The sequence below is a fragment of the Uloborus diversus genome, chromosome 5, assembly GCF_026930045.1.
Source record: "Uloborus diversus isolate 005 chromosome 5, Udiv.v.3.1, whole genome shotgun sequence".
Classification (NCBI taxonomy): Eukaryota; Metazoa; Arthropoda; class Arachnida; order Araneae; family Uloboridae; genus Uloborus; species Uloborus diversus.
The window spans coordinates 107,078,419-107,096,983 of NC_072735.1; the positions used below are offsets into that span (position 1 = coordinate 107,078,419).

Here is an 18,565-nt window from a genome sequence, read left to right on the forward strand (position 1 = left end):
TCTCTCTGCTGTTGTAATATATTTACTTTCTATCATCCTTGCATGAAGTATGTTTTTTGTCCTCTTGTCAACTTGCAGTTGTTTAGTGTTTCTAGACATTTGTAATCTTAATTGAGTTATGAACATCACTGTTTCAATTTCTGGAGAAAAGTAATAGTTGTTAAAATTAACTTTACTTTAACTTATTTGTTTAACATCTCTGATTAACTTTTCCTGTCTACTTCAGAAACGAGTGATGAACCTCCTGGTAAGTGTCTGATACCAGTTGTTTCAGCTTATGGCTTGCAAAATGCATGGTTTTCAATATTTGTAATGTGCTCAAAGTTGACTAACATTTAGTGTGCTTAAATGCTTTGAGTATATTAAAATATCAAGGTTTTTTTTTTTTTTTTTAATTTTCTCTCTCTTTAGTTTGGCATTTGTTTTATTTATTGTAGTTTTAGAAATTAAAATTCTTCTATTTTTAGTTATTTTCAAACTGCTTTTTGCTTAGAAATGATGTCAACAATTCCTGATTTTAAAAGTTTTTAAGTTAATAATTGTAGGACATTTGGATTTTTAACCACAAAAAAACTTATCTTGCACTTTTTTTGCAATGAAATTTGTAGCTGCTTCTTTGCATCAAACTAAAGCTCCTCAATTAAATATTAGATGCCATCAATGTAACACATTCTTTCTATTGTTTGTTATCTTGTGAAAAACGTTGATCTTTCAAAGTTAATGCTTTTTAATTTTTTATTTAAAATTTTACTTCCTTTCATTTCTTAACTTCAGAGAACCTCCACTTAAGCAAAGAACTTCAATGAAAAGTTTGTTGCTTAAAAGAATTGAATAGCATAAATATTTCAGAGGGTTAAATACATAAAATAAAAAAATAAATTTTTTTATATATATATTTGAAAACATTTAAGATAATAACTAAGTTCTTTCAGTCTCAGAGTGGCACTTCCATGTGTTTGGTACTATACTGTCCCCACAGTAGTTCACTGTGACTGTTTTCAGTAAAATTTCAATCATGCAAGTTTTGATGCGTTCTAATTTAAATCACCATTTGCATTTGATAGTAGAAAGAAGTATTTATTCTATTTGAGTTGAATAATATTCGAAAACAATTTAAGATTCTCTTAAACTGAAAATAAATTCAGATTAAGGCTTTTTTTTTTTTTTTTTTGCTCTTAAGAAAGAGTAATTTTAAAACATTTGTAAAGTGATTTTTACTCAACTAGTGCCATGATTGCTTAACAAAGAAAGATGCACTCAACATTATTTTTGCATTATACAGTGTATATTTTGCTTTTAAATAGGGATGCACCGGATAGTGATTTTGCCGGATACCGGATATCCGATGCCCCCTTACCTGCCGAATTCGGATATCCGGCATTTCAATTGCATTGCATGTTCGCATATTTTTCTACAACGCCGTTTCAAAACAATAAATCAAACTTGTTCCACATATCATTTCTTTAAAAACATGTGAAATACATTCAAATGTACTTTTTTAGAGCCTTTATATTTTAATTTAGGAATTGTGATATATATAAAATGAAACATTAAAATATTGTTTTATTTTGACAGATTTTTTCGAAAGAGACAATCTTTCGGCAAAAATTAATTCTGTATGTAATGGTTTAAACTTTTAATTATTCATAGTTGAAATCTTAAAGGTCGTATAATGAGTCGTATTTGTTATTAGATTTGCATGACGTGTAGAAATTTTTTTTAACTTCATCACAAAGTAATACATTTTCTTGTTTCCAATTTAGAAATAACAAAGAATAAAACTTTGCTTTGAAATCATTTTTATTTTAGATAATGCACGTGTAAAATTTTTCTAACATGCAAGTTAAAAAAGAAAATATTAAAACAGGGCCAGTTTGACTCAAAAAATAAATAAATAAACTTAAATAATCAACTTAAAATTTTACTTTAAATCCAGAAATAAAGGTACATTTTCTGTAAAGATGCAAATTAGCATCTTAAATACAGGGGTGCCCCCCTAAGAACAAGGGCCCACCCCTAAAAACTATAAATACCCCCCTAAAAAATAAAAAGCCCCCCCCCCCCAAAAAAGAGAAAATACCCCTACCCCCCCCCCCCCCCCCCTAGGTTTGCAACCCAGTTAACAAATTAATAAACTTATGCTAAAATAATCAACTGAAAATTTTACTTTAATTCCAGAAAACAAAGATTCACTCTCTCTAAAGATGCAAATTAGCACCCTAAATACAGGGGTGCCCCCTAAGAGCAAGGGCCCACCCCCTAACCCCCTAAAAACTATAAATACCCCCCTAAATAGAAAGCCCCCCAAAAGAGAGAAAAATATCCCTAAAACATCCCCCCCCCCTAGATGGGCACCCCAGTTAACAAGTTAATAAACTTATGCTAAAATATTCAACTGAAAATTTTACTTTAATTCCAGAAAACAAAGATTCACTCTCTTAAAAGATGCAAATTAACATCTTAAACACAGTAATAAGAGTCATTCTCAACGCGTTCACTTTTTAAAAACAAATTAATAAACTTACGCTTAAATAATCAATTTAAAATTTCCCTTTAATTCCAGAAAATAACGATTCACATTATTAAAAAATGCAAATTAATATCTTAAATATATTATTAAAAGTCGTTCTCAACATGTTAACAATTTTTTTAAACATAAATAAAATTATACTTAAATAATCAACTGAAAATTTCACTTTAATTTCAGAAAATCAAGATTCACATTCGTAAATGATGCAAATTAACATTTTAAACAAACTGTCAAGAGTCGTGTTAAACACGTTCATGCTTTTAAAAATAAATTAATAAACCAATTCTTAAATAATCAACTTGAAATTTTACTAAATTCCAAAAAATAAAGTTACACATTCTTAATGATGCAAATTAACATCTTATATATAATATTAAAAAATATGCTAAACATGTTCAATCTTTCTTAAATGAATTTATAAATTTATATTTGAACAATAAACTTAAATTTTACTTTAATTCTAGAAAAAAAAAATACACATTCTTCGCATTTTTACCGGATATCCTGCAAAAAACTGTCGGATATCCGGATCCGGAATGGCTTGCCGGATCGGATACTTCATAGTTCCGGATAGTTAAAAAATCAGCCGGATACCGGATATTTACCGGATATCCGGTGCATCCCTACTTTTAAAGTACAGCGCCAATTTGAATAATATTTAAAATCTTTAACATGTACGAAACTTTGCAGTAAATATTAGTGTATTTTTAGTTTGGTTGGAAGTGAAAAAACTTACAGAATATTTACTTTCTTTTTCATTCTTTATTGTCTAAAATTCATTTTTTACTTATGTGGAAGATTTTTTTTAAATCTATTTTATTATTAGTGGCAAAGTGTGTAAATATTATGTTCATTTGCTTATTTGGCTGTTTTTTGTCATTGTAATTTTTGTTGGTGTTTCCCTTACTTTATTATGAGATTTTTGCATGAGTTTATATTACATGTATTGTTTTAACTTTTGCATTAAATTTTCTATTGTGTATTGTCAGTGAATGTCTTTTTCTTTCTTTCCTTAATTGTTTAATGTTTTGATTTTTTTTCCTTTACTGTGCTTTTCTAACACTTGTAATGTTTATGCATATCAGTTTCACTATTTTTCTGTTCATAAAATTTTTACGGCTTCAGTAGCATAAAAAAAAAACTTTTTAATGTTTATATAATTTTCAAATAATTTGTGTTTGGTACTAAATTTGAGCTACTCTCTCTTGAAAGTGTTAACTTGTTTTAGATTTTTATATAGAAATGAGATGTTTTTAAATTATTTAATGTAAATATACTTTTCTTATGTACTTTAAAAATGTTTTATAACAATAATATCAGTTTAAAAAAATATGTGTTTTAAATCATACACAATTTTTTTCTTTGAACAAGTAAGAATAATGATAAGTATAATTGAATCTAATTAAAATCTTCTTAAACCTTTTCTTCTCAATTTTTTCCTTTATTTTCTGAATTCAGTTACAAAGTTTGAATAATTTGGATTTAAAAAGCTAATATTTTTGTTCTAAAAGTATTACATAATATTAAATCTAATCAGATTTTTTTTTCTTTTTATTTGTGCAAAATACTAAGATGTAGTCCTAGCTTGTTCAGTATTATGTATACATTAGAATGTGTACAATTTACTTGTTGATTTTGTGTCATTCTATCATTGCACTTCTTAAAATAAGCCATATCGGTGATATAAGCATTACCACATAAGACTTTTAGCAGGGTCTGAAAAAGTTCATAGGACTAGTTTTTTTCAATTTCAGAAGCCATGTGACATTAAATTTTGCCTGAAAACAGTAAGAAGTAATTTGTTTGGCACCTAAAAAAATTCCTGGCTCCTGAGATTTTAGCTTTTGTCATTCTCTAGGCTATAGTATAAAATTGTGTTTGAATTGTACAAAATTCAAAACTGCCCCAATTTCTTAATTTTTAGCAAAGTTACAATTGTAATAGACTTTAAGAAGTAAATATTTCATTATACAGTGAATACATGTATGGGGTGTGATCAAGAAGTTTGGGAAATGAATTTTTATAGCAGCAGCTACTGAAGCTACGCTCATATGGTGTAAGTTTTCTGGTGGCATGATCAGTTGAAACAGACGGGTATAAAGTTTGAAAGACTTCTTAATTAGCTGCCAGATCCCCTAGAGTGAGATTGTGTTTATTGTTTCTGTTGTACATCTCATATTTTGAACTTATGAATTCCATTCAAATTTATTTGGATTCTGATGAATTGAATTGATGATAGTTTGAACTGATTAGGAGACTGATCACATCTTTGATCAACCAAGAACTTCCAAATCTCAAGTTTGTGGTCAAAAATGCGTTCTTGTCTGCCCACACATCCGCCTTACTGGTCCTGTGTGAAGTCCACAATCCAATATTATCAGAACAATAGGTGAGGAATGTGGTTCGGACCTGGATATTCTGAGAGAAAAGAGGTAACTATTGCAGAATATGGTATTTGCCCACGCAAAAGTTGGTAAAGAATGTAACTGGGACAAGTGCCATAGAAACCTGACAACTTTAGAAATTTTAGTTACACTATAGCTTTTAGTGATTGTTACAAGCGTTTGAAAATACATTAATGTCATATGGCTTCTATTGGGACCCTTTAAAAAAATTGCTGCAACTGCTTGATTATAATATCTTGGGTTGTCTATAGTGAGGTTGGACTGCATATAGCATAACATCATTTCAAGTAGTATCTTTCTAAAAGACTAGATATGAATTTCATAATTAGAGACCAAAAATTTTACTTTTTTTGTGCATTTGAAGCAGTGAGATGCATAGGGATGTTCATTTTTAAGTTTTGTGTAACACCTTTAAGTTTGAATCCTAGGTAGGATTTTATTGAAAAGTCTTTCATGCTGTATAGCAGCACCCTACCAGGGCTACTACTACCGTCTCTTACCCCAAAATTGAGGAGAGATTCTTTTGCCATTTGTACTAATTATCTCAAAATTTTTGATTTTGGCCCTTACATCCCTTTGCTTCTCACTGCCTCATTTGTAAACTTCCTTAAAGTCCTGAACTTTCTGGTGATTTTCATGCTGATATATATTTTTGTACTTATCTCAATTGTTCGGCCTATTTTAATGTATCTATTGATTTTAAAAGATTTTTGAGTTTTGATATTTATGAAAATGCTAATACCAGTTAAGCTTTCAAGTTGTTCCTTGCACTGAAATTGTTACTCTGAAAAGGATTTATGCAACATCTTTAACAAATTTATATGGAACATTTGTATCTACGAAAAAGTTCTCTTTTATTTTATTTTTATTTATTTATTTTTTTTTAATTTTGTAGATTTTGAGCATGAATATAGATTGTCTGAAGAGTTTTGCCGCCATCACTTTCTTCTCGGAACACTGTTACAAGAGCTTAGAGCTTCTCTTTCTGAAGTTCATGAAATAAGGCAAACTGCAGTGTGTGTTTTTCGGAATCTTCTTGCAAAACATGCATTTGATGATCGTTATCAGGGAAAGGTATGAATAAAAATGCTTTTTGTATTATGTACAGTTAACCTTGCCCAATTAAGAAAGAATTAAACTAAATATGCTTACATTTGCTTCCAAAGAAAAGCATGTTAAGTTCAACTACTTTTTTTTAAATAAAAGAATATTTTTAGAAAATCCTAAAGTCCCTCTATTTAAAGTGTAATGAAAAAAAAAGTGTAGGTGCAGGTAAAAAAAAAGGTTTCTAAGCTTCAAGCATCTATTATTTTATTATATGGTTCCTAAAATATTTTGCTTCATGAAATGATAAGGAGTGAATAGAAGAGTTATGCATATATGTTCAAAACATTTTGGCTGTTTCATTAGTAGAGTGATGCAACCAACTTAAACAATTCAAACCACTTTTTCATATCAGGAAAACTAATATGAAGACTATCAAGTGGTTTTGTAAAGGGTGTTTTTTTGGAGGTATAGAACTTTAAGTTGGTAACACTGTTTGATATGTGTGCCATTTTGATAGCTGTCACTTGTTTTGTGTTCAGTTTGGTTTGGCATTTCATCATGAATAGACAACAAGGTGGTGCAACATGCCACACAGCGCGTGTCACAATTGATTTATTGAAAGAAACGATCGGGGAACAAATAATTTTGCGTAATGGACCCGTGAATTGGCCTGCAAGATCATGCGATTTAACACCGCTGGACTACTTTTTGTGGGGCTATGTGAAGTCTTCTGTGCTATGTCTGTCTATGACGCCTTGGAAGAGAACATTCGCCACCTTATCACTGACATACCGCCTCTATTGCTGCAAAAAGTGAGAAAATTGGACTTTCCTGGGCCGGATTTAGGGGAGGGCAGGCGGGGCTACTGCCCTGGGGCCTCCACAACAAAGGGGCCCCCACAGTAAAATCTTTACAAAATATCCTAACTTTCACGGGTTAGCAAATTTTACGTTTTTTTCTCCCCTATAAATTATAATAATAATAATAATAATATAAAAAAAAGCAGTAACTTCAGGATGTATTTACTATTGATCCATTTACGCTGATCAAAAGTATTGGTTATATACATATACATTGTGTATCAAAATATTCAGATATATATCAAAGTATCGGATATTTTCGAAAGTATGATGATCTTTCAGGGTTCGCACGGGTCATGGAAATCCTGGAAAGTCATGGAAAAAAAATAAGCAAATTTCAGACCTGGAAAAGTCATGGGAAATTGAAATTTTCAGTCTAAGTCATGGAAATTTATTTTCAGTCATGGAAAATTTTCTGGGAAAAAGTAACAGTAGCTAAAAAGAGTATTTGAAATCTTGAGTGATTTAGTATTGCACCATGAAAGCTATTTAAACTGGAAAATTGAACGATTTCAAAAAACATTGCATCCAAGTTCGTTTCCATCACTCCTAAATCTTTATTTTAAAATTTATCAGACGTTATCTCAATTTGTTGAAGGTTTTGGACAATCTTTAGTCAGGCGATAGAATACAGAAATAATGGAATTCTAATGCTCAAAAACAGTAGTGCCCAATATACGGCCCGTAAAACTAATCCATGCGACCCACTGGTACGTTCAATGTCATTATTCAAACATGTTCTGTAATTTCTGAACCTATTAATTTATATGCTTTTGAAAATGTACAAATAAGTAAACAAGTACGTTTAAATCAAAAGATTTATTTCTTATAAAATGGTTTTATTTATATTTTGTTTAAATAAATATCGGGTTCAGAAACATGAATTTACTAAAGAATGTGGCTTTAGTTTAAAGAACCAAAAAATTGTGAAGTTGACACTGAAAGGCAACTTTTGAGGCAAATTTATTGAAACTTAGTAATGATTTATTCAACCTTTTCCCCAATCATTATCATTCTGCCGGTTTATAAAAAAATAGTGGACATTTAAGCATCATTCACTGTAGTTTTACTTAACTTTAACTTATATGATGAAAATAGGTAAGAATTCTTCAGTTTTTTAGGTGTACACTGATGTTTTTTCAATTAGGTAGTGGCATCCACATAGAAGTTTTGCTAATGCTCATTTCCAAAAAAAAAAAAAAAAAATTAGCAAGTTTGATATTAAATAGTACTGTTCTCTTCATATAACAAGATCATGAAAATTTTTATGAAGTCATGAAAAAGTCCTGGAAAAGTCATGGAATTTTTTCATCCAAATAGAGTATGAACCCTGTCTTTTCGAAACCTGATTAGGGGCCTCTACTCCTACCATTGCTCCGGGGCCTCCACACTTCCAAATCCGTCCCTGGGACTTTCCGATTAGACTTTCTCCAAGCCAGCCGAGTTGACTATATGCCAGAAATCATATTTAAATAAAAATGGCAAAGAATCATCTTTCGAATAAAGCAACATTCATGGCAATTAACAACATTTAACTGTGTTTTATTTGAACCTAAAGTTCTCTACCTCTAAAAAAACACCCTTTATTTGAAAATAAAAACATGACAAAATTCATTGAAACATTAAATTCTGCTTTAAAATTAGGAAAAATAAAATTAAAGATTTAAAAAGTAAAGGAATGTATTCATGAAACATGTTGAAGTTTTCACTAGAAATGAATGATAGAAACATTTGGAATGCATACGTGCAATGTTATATCTATGAATATAAGAGTGAAGTTTAATACATCATCAAATTTTTAGGGTATGACAATAATGTTTGTTAGAACGGGTATCGATAGTTAGTGTAAGTTTAATTATGTGTGGATGTATTATACAGCAAGAATTAGTTTTGTAAAAAATTATGAAAAGCAGTGCATTTCCTTTTTCTTGGTTAAAATAGCCTTCAAATCTCAAGAGCTATTTAAAACTTGATTGAGATTTGCAAAAAGTTTCATAAGAAACGTTAAAAGAGTTTTGAAGCTTTTGAAATGTGATAAAAAATATGTTTAAAAAATAGTGAGATAGTAAAAAATAATGACGTGATATTTGAATTGTGGTATGTTTTGTTGTTGTTTTTTTTCATATGACTTTTGCACTGGAGTCTTTTATTATCTTGCTCTACACCATAGTGAAGTTTGTTTCTCAGGAAGAAGTTCCTGCCCAATTTTTCTGTTCCTATAAAAAGCAGTTAAAAGTAATAAGTGTTATATTTGTAAAGATTTATCTACTTCTGGGCAAAGATTCGGCTTCTGCTTTTTTTTTTCTCCAATTTAATGTACATTGTTTTGATTAGATGGGTTCCTTGTCATATTTTAGTGAAAGGTCAAAGTTCTAAGAATGTTTTTTTGGCTCATTAATTTTTTGTCTTTTCTAAAGGCTCATCAAGCTCGGATAGCTTCTTTGTATCTACCATTTATTTCTATTTTGCTGGAGAATTATAGTACTTTACGCTTGACACCACCTGCCACTCCACCTGCAGTTGTGAAGGAAAAATCAAGCACATCAAAAATTGCTGAAAACTTCTCCAATCCTGTCACACCAGTGTTAAGTCGACGTAGTGTGATGGAGCCCACAGGTTCTTTGCCAGCATCTGCCAGAAACAGAGATTCAAATTTTCTTTCCATAATTGCAGGTCAATGTAAGTATTTGGTATCTTTCAATGCAATCTGTTTAGTGGCTTTGTTTCTTGATTGTTATCCATACGCAAATTCATCTAATTAACAAATTGAATTCATAAAATAAATTTACTAATTCATTTGACACCAGGGTCATTCTATGAGCAGATCTGCAGTGTGCAGTTCTGCTGAGTTGCTTATGGTATGATGGTTATCTGCAAAGAATGTTGCTCCATGGTGACAATTATTTTTATTTTTTATGATATATGATGGCTACTTGTTGTAAGTGTAACACATATTTTAATTAAATTTTTTTTTCTTAAATAGAGGCACATAGTTTCATTTTATTCACTATTTCAATAAAATTCTTTATTCTTTGCATTCAGCAGTCGAGATTGCACCTTATTATGGTCACATTGCCATGGTCTATTTCAATGATCCTCAACCTTGTCTGCGGACCACTAATGGTTTTCCTAGCAATTTTCATGTGCTTTGTGAATAGCTAGTGAAAAATAATCTACATCATTTTTATTGTTTGAATTAAATTTATTAAAGAAAACTTTTGGATTAATCTTCATTTCACCTAATATAATTGTTGTGAAAAAATTATTTCTATTGTATGTGTTTGACTTCGGATTCAAAAGTGTACCTCAGTAGCGAAAATATTGAGAACCGCTGCTTCATTTAACTTAGGTGATCTAAACATTCATGACTACAAAATACCATTTCATTTTTTTGTAGTTCATTTTAAATTATTTTTTTAGAAGTTAATTTGCTTTCAACTAATAAAACTAATTCCTATCATGGCTGCTCAAAAGATCAATCATCTCAGATGAATATCAAGCAGTTGTTTAATCAAATAGATCTGAAAATAAACTGTTTGCAAAAAGTACCTTGATAAATTATATGAAATGGCGATAGTATTGTAACTCTGTTTTGTTCCTTTTAGCACAACCAACAGTCACATTTGCTAATGGTTCATGCAATTCTATAGACAGCAATGTATCCAATCCATCAACTTTGTCTGAAAGAAGCAAAGAAAATGAAATTCCCTACAGGGAAAAAGATGGAACTGATAGTTTAGATGATTATAAATGCCATGCAAGGTATTAGATGTTCTAAATTTAACCTATTCCATAAAAAATTTAACTGGCGCTCTTCATTTTTTCCAGAGGTGCCAGACGAGGAAAGAGGTCCCTGTGCAGATTATTCCGTTGAAAGTTTCAGGGGGAGGGGATTTGAGAGGGGTTTTAATCTCATTTTCGGGGGAGGGACATTTGTAACGTCAAAGAGGAGTGTGCCATTACCCTTGGAAGGATGAGCACCCCTATTCTTTCAACTATGAAAGTTTCAAATTACAAAATATTTCAGTGAAGACTAGCTGTAAATGTTGTATTATAGAGCAAAAGAAGTAAGGTAAACTCACCAATATTGGCCTCTTCAATGTTTAACATGCACTAATAGTGGCCACAGTGAAGCATATTTTATCATTTTTAAACTACAAAGTTGATTATTTCTCTTGAAACTCAATGAACGTATTATAGCCCAATACTTCCTTTATCGTCCCTTTTTATAAAAATGCCAGAATTTCAGTTTGTTCAATTTTTATCCATTATTTCCCCAAACCTCAAATTTGATCCAGTAGCAGTCACTCCAAAGACTGAAAATTTCAGTAGTGGCCATCTGACATTCTCCCATCCGAAGAATTTATGTTATTTACTTTAAATTCCAATAACTGATGAATAAAATCGAATCAATATAATAGTTACATTAAGTACCAATATATTTATCACCTTATTATTGTTAATTTCTTTCTTCAAAGTATAAAAGTAACCTTGAAGTGGCTACGACTGAAGCATTGGCCACTACTGGTATGTTTACCTTAAATGAAAAAGTTCTTAAGTTAGAGAATGAATAAGATGGTTTTCTTTACTAATTTTACTATTATTAAATTTATTATTTATCAAGTATCAATTGTATATTAAAACTGTATTGTGAAACCTTTCCTTTTGCTGAGCCTATTGCTTGAGACACAATGTTAAATGATGCTGCATTCTCCATACCCAGTCATGAAAAATGTGGTAAAAATGATCTCAAAATTAGATAGTAATTATTATAATCATGAACTGCAAGGGATAGTACAATCAAATATGTTCCTTCTGGAGCCTTACTGCTATATTTCATGAAATATTGCCAAGAATTGAAAGTTTGTCTACAGAGACTACCCATTAGAACTTACTACCCATTAGAACTGGTGTTGGTTATTTGTCATAAAATACTTGAAAGGGGTGGTGCAATCAAGAATACATATTATTGCTATATCTAATAGAATTATTTTAAAAATCTAACCAAAGTTAGTATAGATATTCCTCTCAATATGAATTAGTACTGTTCAGGGGCGTGCTTAGAGTTTTATCGGCCCTGTGCAAAATTTGTTTTAATAGTCGATAAATAATCATTTTTGTTATTTATTTATTGTCTCCCAAATCATAACTTGCTGTAGTGCGTCACCCAGCTGTATAAGTTAGTTCGAGATTTTTATAAGTAATTACAAAATTAATGTGAAAAAAATATGACACAAAATATGATTGCAAAAAAAATTTTTGGAACACAAAACAGAAGTAATTGATGAAATGAAGACTAGTATACCAAATTGAATTGTTCTCAGCTAGGGGGGGGGGGGGGGAGTTAGGCGAGGCCTTCGAGATAGGAAGGCCATCCAACTAGCAAATGATGTCATCGTTCATCGATCCACAATGATATTGGGAAGTGAGCACTTCGATTAGTATTTTGGTTTAATTAAACTATTTGGTTTATTTATTATTGTCTTCTATTATTTTAGTAGCATTAAAAGTTCTACTTTTTCACATTTGAAAATATAAAAAGGAACCATAATCATACATTAAAAAATACACTGAGCTTAATTCATAGTATTTTACATAAAAACATTTATAAGTCTTACAAAGTATTCAAATAACTAAACACGATTTTATTTTACAATCATGTTAAAACAAAGTGATATAAATAAACATAGTTTTATTTTTCATTTGAATTTTTTTTTTAAAAACAAATCGCATTTTAACTACTTGTATATCGTATTGAAACATTAAGTCTTAAGAAGTATTTGAATAAATAAATGAACTTTCATTTTACAATTACATCAAAACAAAAAATAATTTTACCAATGTATTTGAATAAGAATTAAATGAAATTTTAAAAAAATAAATAAACATTTTTACTTAAGTAAACGGGAAACATGACTGCAATATGTTTCAAAGACATAACATCAAATTAAAGTACACAATACCAGATTATTAATGTTAACTTAGCTGAGCAAATTTATGCTTTTAAAAAGACATTGATGCTTGGGTGCCATCCCCCAAAGTAAACGGTGCCCTACCCCCTTCAATTATGAAAACTTCAAGAAAAATACCCCAAAAACATCTCCCCCATCTCCCTTAAAATTTCAAGGGCACAGTTATTTTATAACTATAGCCGTTGAAAAGCTATCATTACAATGAGACTATGATTCCGCCCCCCCCCCCCCCTTCGGTGGGCAATCTCGAAAAATTGCACAGGAATTCAACTTGAAAAACGTTAATTAAAGAATGAATTATATAACATCATGAATACTGTATGTTGTACATCAAAAAAAATGTATTCAATATCTAAGCAGCCTTTTTTTTTTTTTGGAATTTGGCTACTTTTCCATTTTCAGATTTTTCTACTGCTAATGATTCTTGGGGGGGGGGGTTAATAGTTCATCATTTTAGGCTTTTGAAAAATTATTTTAAAAAGCATTAATTGATGACAAAGTAACCTTTTTCAAAAAAAATTTCATAAAATGACCATTTAAGCAACTTTCTTCAATACTTAAAACCTCACATATGTTAAATTTAGATCAACATTTTGCTGAGTATGGTCTTTTAGGAATTCAGTGTGACAGTTTTGTGACAGGGGGAAGGGAGGGGATAATAAGAAGTGTGACATCACGCGTTAATTATAACAATATGCTCATGTTGAACAGTGTTACATGTAACAAGGAGGGGGGAGGGGGATCTGTTCAAAATTTTGCAACATACTTTATGGACAGCCCTTTAATTCAATTTACGTTACAGTTTTAGAGTTCCTGAAAGCTCATTAACAGAAAACCCAAGGAGTTCAAAAAATATGTAGTTCAAGACATTTTGCCCTTTTTAAGCATAAACAAACAAGCATAGAGCATTTGGCAAAAACGTGTTGGGTATCCACTGCTCAAAAGTAATCTTTCACAAGCCCAGAAATTATGAATACCGTTAACTCAACCACAATTTGTGCATAAATATCATAAAACTTAAAGACAATAGTGGAAAAAAAACATATATATTTTTTTAATTTACGCACAGAACCAGCTTGTTTGAATAACATTGCAGGGGCGTAGTTGGGGGGGAAATGTTTGAGTATCGAACCCACGACCTCCGGCGTTCAAAGCTAATCTTCTACCTCAGAACTACGGAAGCCCATCAAGGAATGTTTTTTGATCAAAATGACACATGCTAGCGAATGAAACAATTTAATCAAAACCGAAAATAAAAGATTGGTTCAGTTAAAAGCCTGTTTCAATAAACTTGTTTACATATTAACTGAATATCAACACCAAGTTACGTTGCTTCTGATAGCAACCGTATATTTGCTGAAAATTTTGACATTATGTATATTGTCAGCTTAGAAAATCCATTTCGAATAAATGAGTGTACAAAGTTGAAAAAATAAAGAAATAAAAAGTTGCAAGTTAACCGTTTCAAATATTAAGTCAGTATGCTGAAATTACAAATTACAGACAAAGATATCAGAAAGGAAACTGACAATTGTTTGTGTAATGGAGGAAAAGTTAAGCAACCTTAACTGCTTGAACTCAAAAGCATAAAATGTAAATTTGTTTTCTGAGAAAAGTACTTGCCTCCGAACTTTAAAATTTATTCCATGCGGCGAACAACTTTTTTCTTTGCATGCAGGCTGTTCGGAAACGGAAATCACTGACTCACTTTCACTCAGCAAACATTTACAAGATTTAAATTATATATATATATTTTTTAATTGCCTCTACATTCCGTTACGTGGAAAGGATGAGATAAATCCAACAGTATTGTATTCAAAAATGTGCATCCAAAGTTACATATTTCCTATTTCATCTATTTCAACCAGAGCAAGCAGCACTGTTTACTGGTAAACTGCACTGCTTTCAAAGTTTCACACCAAGTGCATAGATTGATGACTGGTGGCGTAACAAAGCGGGGGGGGGGGGAGTTTTCTGGTCTGGTTATCACGTGGGTCTCGGGGGAGGGCGGTTTGAAAAAAAATTGAAATCTAACTTCAGAACAACGTTCGGAAAAAGAATGAAAAATTTTGACCTTTATCTGCCTTTTCACTTATTTTTACTACTAGCAAATATAGAGCATCATTCCATGTCAAGTGACTTAGGGTTCCCTGCTCGACCATCTCCAATTCAGATGAAATTTTATAGAGGTGTAGAGATGCTTTTGAAACTAACCTATGCAAATTTTCAGCTTCCTAGATCCAAATCCTGAGGATCAAAAAATGTGATCCACAATGGCGGATTAGCTTTTTGTGCCAAACTACGAAGTTTAGACTCAGTTTACAGAAAATTTCATCACACTAGAAGCCTGAAATTTTTGGCACATAAGTACAATTAGCTGTTAATACATTCCAAGTATTTTTGAAAATTTGAGCTCATTAGATTTTTTATAACGTGCGTGTAAACTCGTGAAAAAGCATGGCAGGAAAATTTTCCCCTGATATTAGGTTGTCATAAAATTTGAACAAAAATGCAGTGAAACTTCGATAAGTCAAAGTTGCATGGAATGCGAAAAAAATTCGAGTTATCGAAAATTCGTCTTAACAAATATGAAAACAAAACTTTAGAATACAGTAGACCGATGTTTTACTCGGGTTTATTTTACTTGGTTTCAATTGTATGTGGTTTAAGGTTTGACACCTTTATTTTATTTTATGCGAATGAGCAGCAGATGTGGCAATGCAAACAGATAAAATTTTCCCCTCTTTCAAAATCCAAACTCCTAAAGATTGCAAATTACGCGTAATGAACTGAATTTTGGCATGCTAATAATCCAGCTTGGGCCACTGGAGACATTTTATGTGATTGGTTCCAGAGCTCTTTCCAGAAGCAAAGTTATTAAAGTCACACAGTTTAGAACTCACTGGAAGAAGAACTTTTAGGAGTGACAAAGGAGTTCAAAACCAACAAGGATACCGAAGTGGGTGACGCACAACCAAAAACGTTCACATTGAAAACTTTGAGCCATTCTTAGACAGTAGAAATGATCTTACATGTTAGTAAAAGACGATTCTATCATGGAAATGACACAAGTGATAATGGGTGTGTTAATGCTCTGCAAAGAATTAGAGAAAAAAATTTAATGACTACCAAAAGACTATCATAGCCAGCTGCCAGCTCCTCTTTATAAACAGGGCATGAAATCAATTTATGTTTTTTTTTATACATGTTGTGCATAAAAGTCGATATAAGTACACATTAAACTCATTATACAATTAGTCATCACTAGAATGAAATATTTTGTTATCTACGGAACCAAACCCCCATTTTAACACTAGTATTAGATCTCAATTTACACGGTTTCAATTTACGCAGCATTTCCGTGAAACGTAACCCTCTCGTAAAACGAGGGTCTACTGTAATATAAAATACCACCATTCAAATTTGTTAAATTTATATTATGAGCAAAATAGTGATAGAATAATGTATCAAAGGTAAAAAATCGTCTCCTCAAAGCAACCGTATAGGATGTTATTCCTGGGATTAGATATCTTACTGTTGTTCAGAGGCGACATAACTAGGCTTGCCAGATTTCTGAAATGTTCAACCGGCACTTTGAAATATCCCCCCCCCCTCCATCGCGAGTATTCAAAGGAGAACCAGGGATGATAGTGAGCTCAAGAAACAATTTCTGAAGACAGTGTAAAATTTAGAAACTATGAGAAGGCTCGATCTCCCGCCGACCCTGTAAAAAGTTTTAAAATATGCAAACAAAAATTATTGAAAATAAACATTGATTTATTTATTTTTTAATAACTTTCAGCTTCAGAATGTGTTGTCAGCCCAAAATTTTCACAAAATCACAAACACCCCTGACGGGAGCACACCCCTGGCTGGTTTTTAGCAGGTTTTAGAGGGTAGTTTATTCTCAATTCTATGAATAAATTCCAATTATGAGCCTAAATCGGGTACAACACAAGCAGATAAATTCAAACATTTTATTTTGTACACATAAATATTTATTAGTTACTTTTGTAAGCCAAAATACCATAAAAACTTGAGCAATATTTACATATATTTTTCTATGCCTTTTTTTAGAAAGTTTTTTTTTTTTTTTGGTTTGTATGATAATGCTTGTAAAAAATCCTCACAAGCTGATTTTATATTAATTTTACAAGTCTGTGTTTCTAATGACAAAGTAGTTATCCAAAATAATACTTCAGAAATAATTATTTTTAGACTTTTTTAGTCATCTAATCAAATTTATCTTTTTCTGGGACCTGAAGTAAACCTCCCGGGACACCGGGACTTTGCCTGTAAACTGGGACTGTCCTGGTCAAACCGGAATGTCTGGCAAACCTAGGCAATACATACTTGACATAATTAATGTGAATTCAAGAGTTTGAATAGGTTCGAAAACAAATGTATAACTTTATGTTGGATGTAACAGTTTTTATTTACCAGGGAAAAAACATTTTTCTTTTAAAAAAATCTATCAAACATTGCTTCAAGCAGCAACTTGTTCTTTTGTTAAGTAGTCCATCAATACTTTTAAAGCATTAGAGAGGGAGGAAAAACATTAAAGAGGGAGCACCGCCATTTAAAAAGTTTTTTTCAATTTCTTAAAATTGTTGAGAACTTAGAAGCACATCGAACTTTAATGAAATTATCCTCTTCTTTGCTATGTTACAATTGAATAAATTCAAATTTTTCTTGGTAGCTTAAAATTATAAATATTCTCTTAGTCTATTTTAAAGTTCAATTCTAAACATTCAGGAATCAATGAAACGGCGCAACAAATGTTTACTCTCTATAACAGCAAAAGAAAAAAGCCAATCTTGGAAAAACCAGCAGCTTGGTAGAATACCAGCAAAATCTCCAAAAATAGTTCATAGTCCTCCCCTGTCCTGTTTCCACTAAAAGTGGAATTATTCCACAATTCCAAATATACGCACCTTTCTTGATCATTTATTAAGTCCCATTTTTGGCTGTCCTTAATCAAAGCCTTGGTTTCCCCTATGAGCAGGTTTTTCTTTTCTATGGAAGGAAATGAAGTAAAACAATACTTTAAAACAAAAAGAAAAAAAAACCTTGCCAATTAATGCGCTAATGATTGGCTTCAGATTTATTTGATCCACTTTGTCTAGACGCCTTTTGATGCAATGCAATGGTGCCGATTCCTTTTTTTTTTTGTTTACACTCTTTGGGGAGAAGAAAAAAAAGAAAAGATTTCGACTTATAGAGTTACGTTAACAAGGAAACTTTGACGACAGTCATGAAATAAAATTCGACTTATCGAATATTTCGACTCAACGAAATTCGTCTTATCGAAAATAAATGACAAGAGTTCTCCATACAGTTAGAGGGGAATAAACATTCGCTTTGGCTTATCGAAGTTTTCGGCTCATCAAAGTTCGACTTACCAAAGTTTCACTATAATTCAAAGGCTCGTACTTTGTGATTGCATTGTAAAAATACTTGTTTTTAATGGGTTACAGTTTCAGAGCTTAAATATCTGTTTTCTAAGAGATATTGTCATCCAAAGTGGCAATCAAAACCGTTCAAGCGAAAGATAGCTTATTTTCAAAGCTCTGTAGCTCAAATTTGTCACCTTGCATCTTCTTTTCGTTAATACAGTAAAATCCCTCTAATGCAGATACTAACAGGACAAATTATTTTGTCTGCAACAGAGTGGTGTCTGCATTATAGGGGTTTAATGATGCTATTTGCCTTGGAATCGGGGAATTAAAAATTGTTTGCATACAAGGGCGC

The 18,565-nt window shown here is 31.4% G+C and overlaps 1 protein-coding gene across 1 annotated transcript in view; it reads left to right on the plus strand.

Annotated features, from left to right (window-relative positions):
• LOC129223067 (dedicator of cytokinesis protein 9-like) overlaps positions 1 to 18,565 on the plus strand; it is a 241,712-nt gene that overhangs the window by 168,740 nt on the left and 54,407 nt on the right. Inside the window, 4 exon segments of the mRNA XM_054857632.1 lie at positions 227 to 247; positions 5,831 to 6,009; positions 9,260 to 9,521; positions 10,448 to 10,604. Coding sequence (XP_054713607.1) covers positions 227 to 247; positions 5,831 to 6,009; positions 9,260 to 9,521; positions 10,448 to 10,604 — 619 coding nt within the window.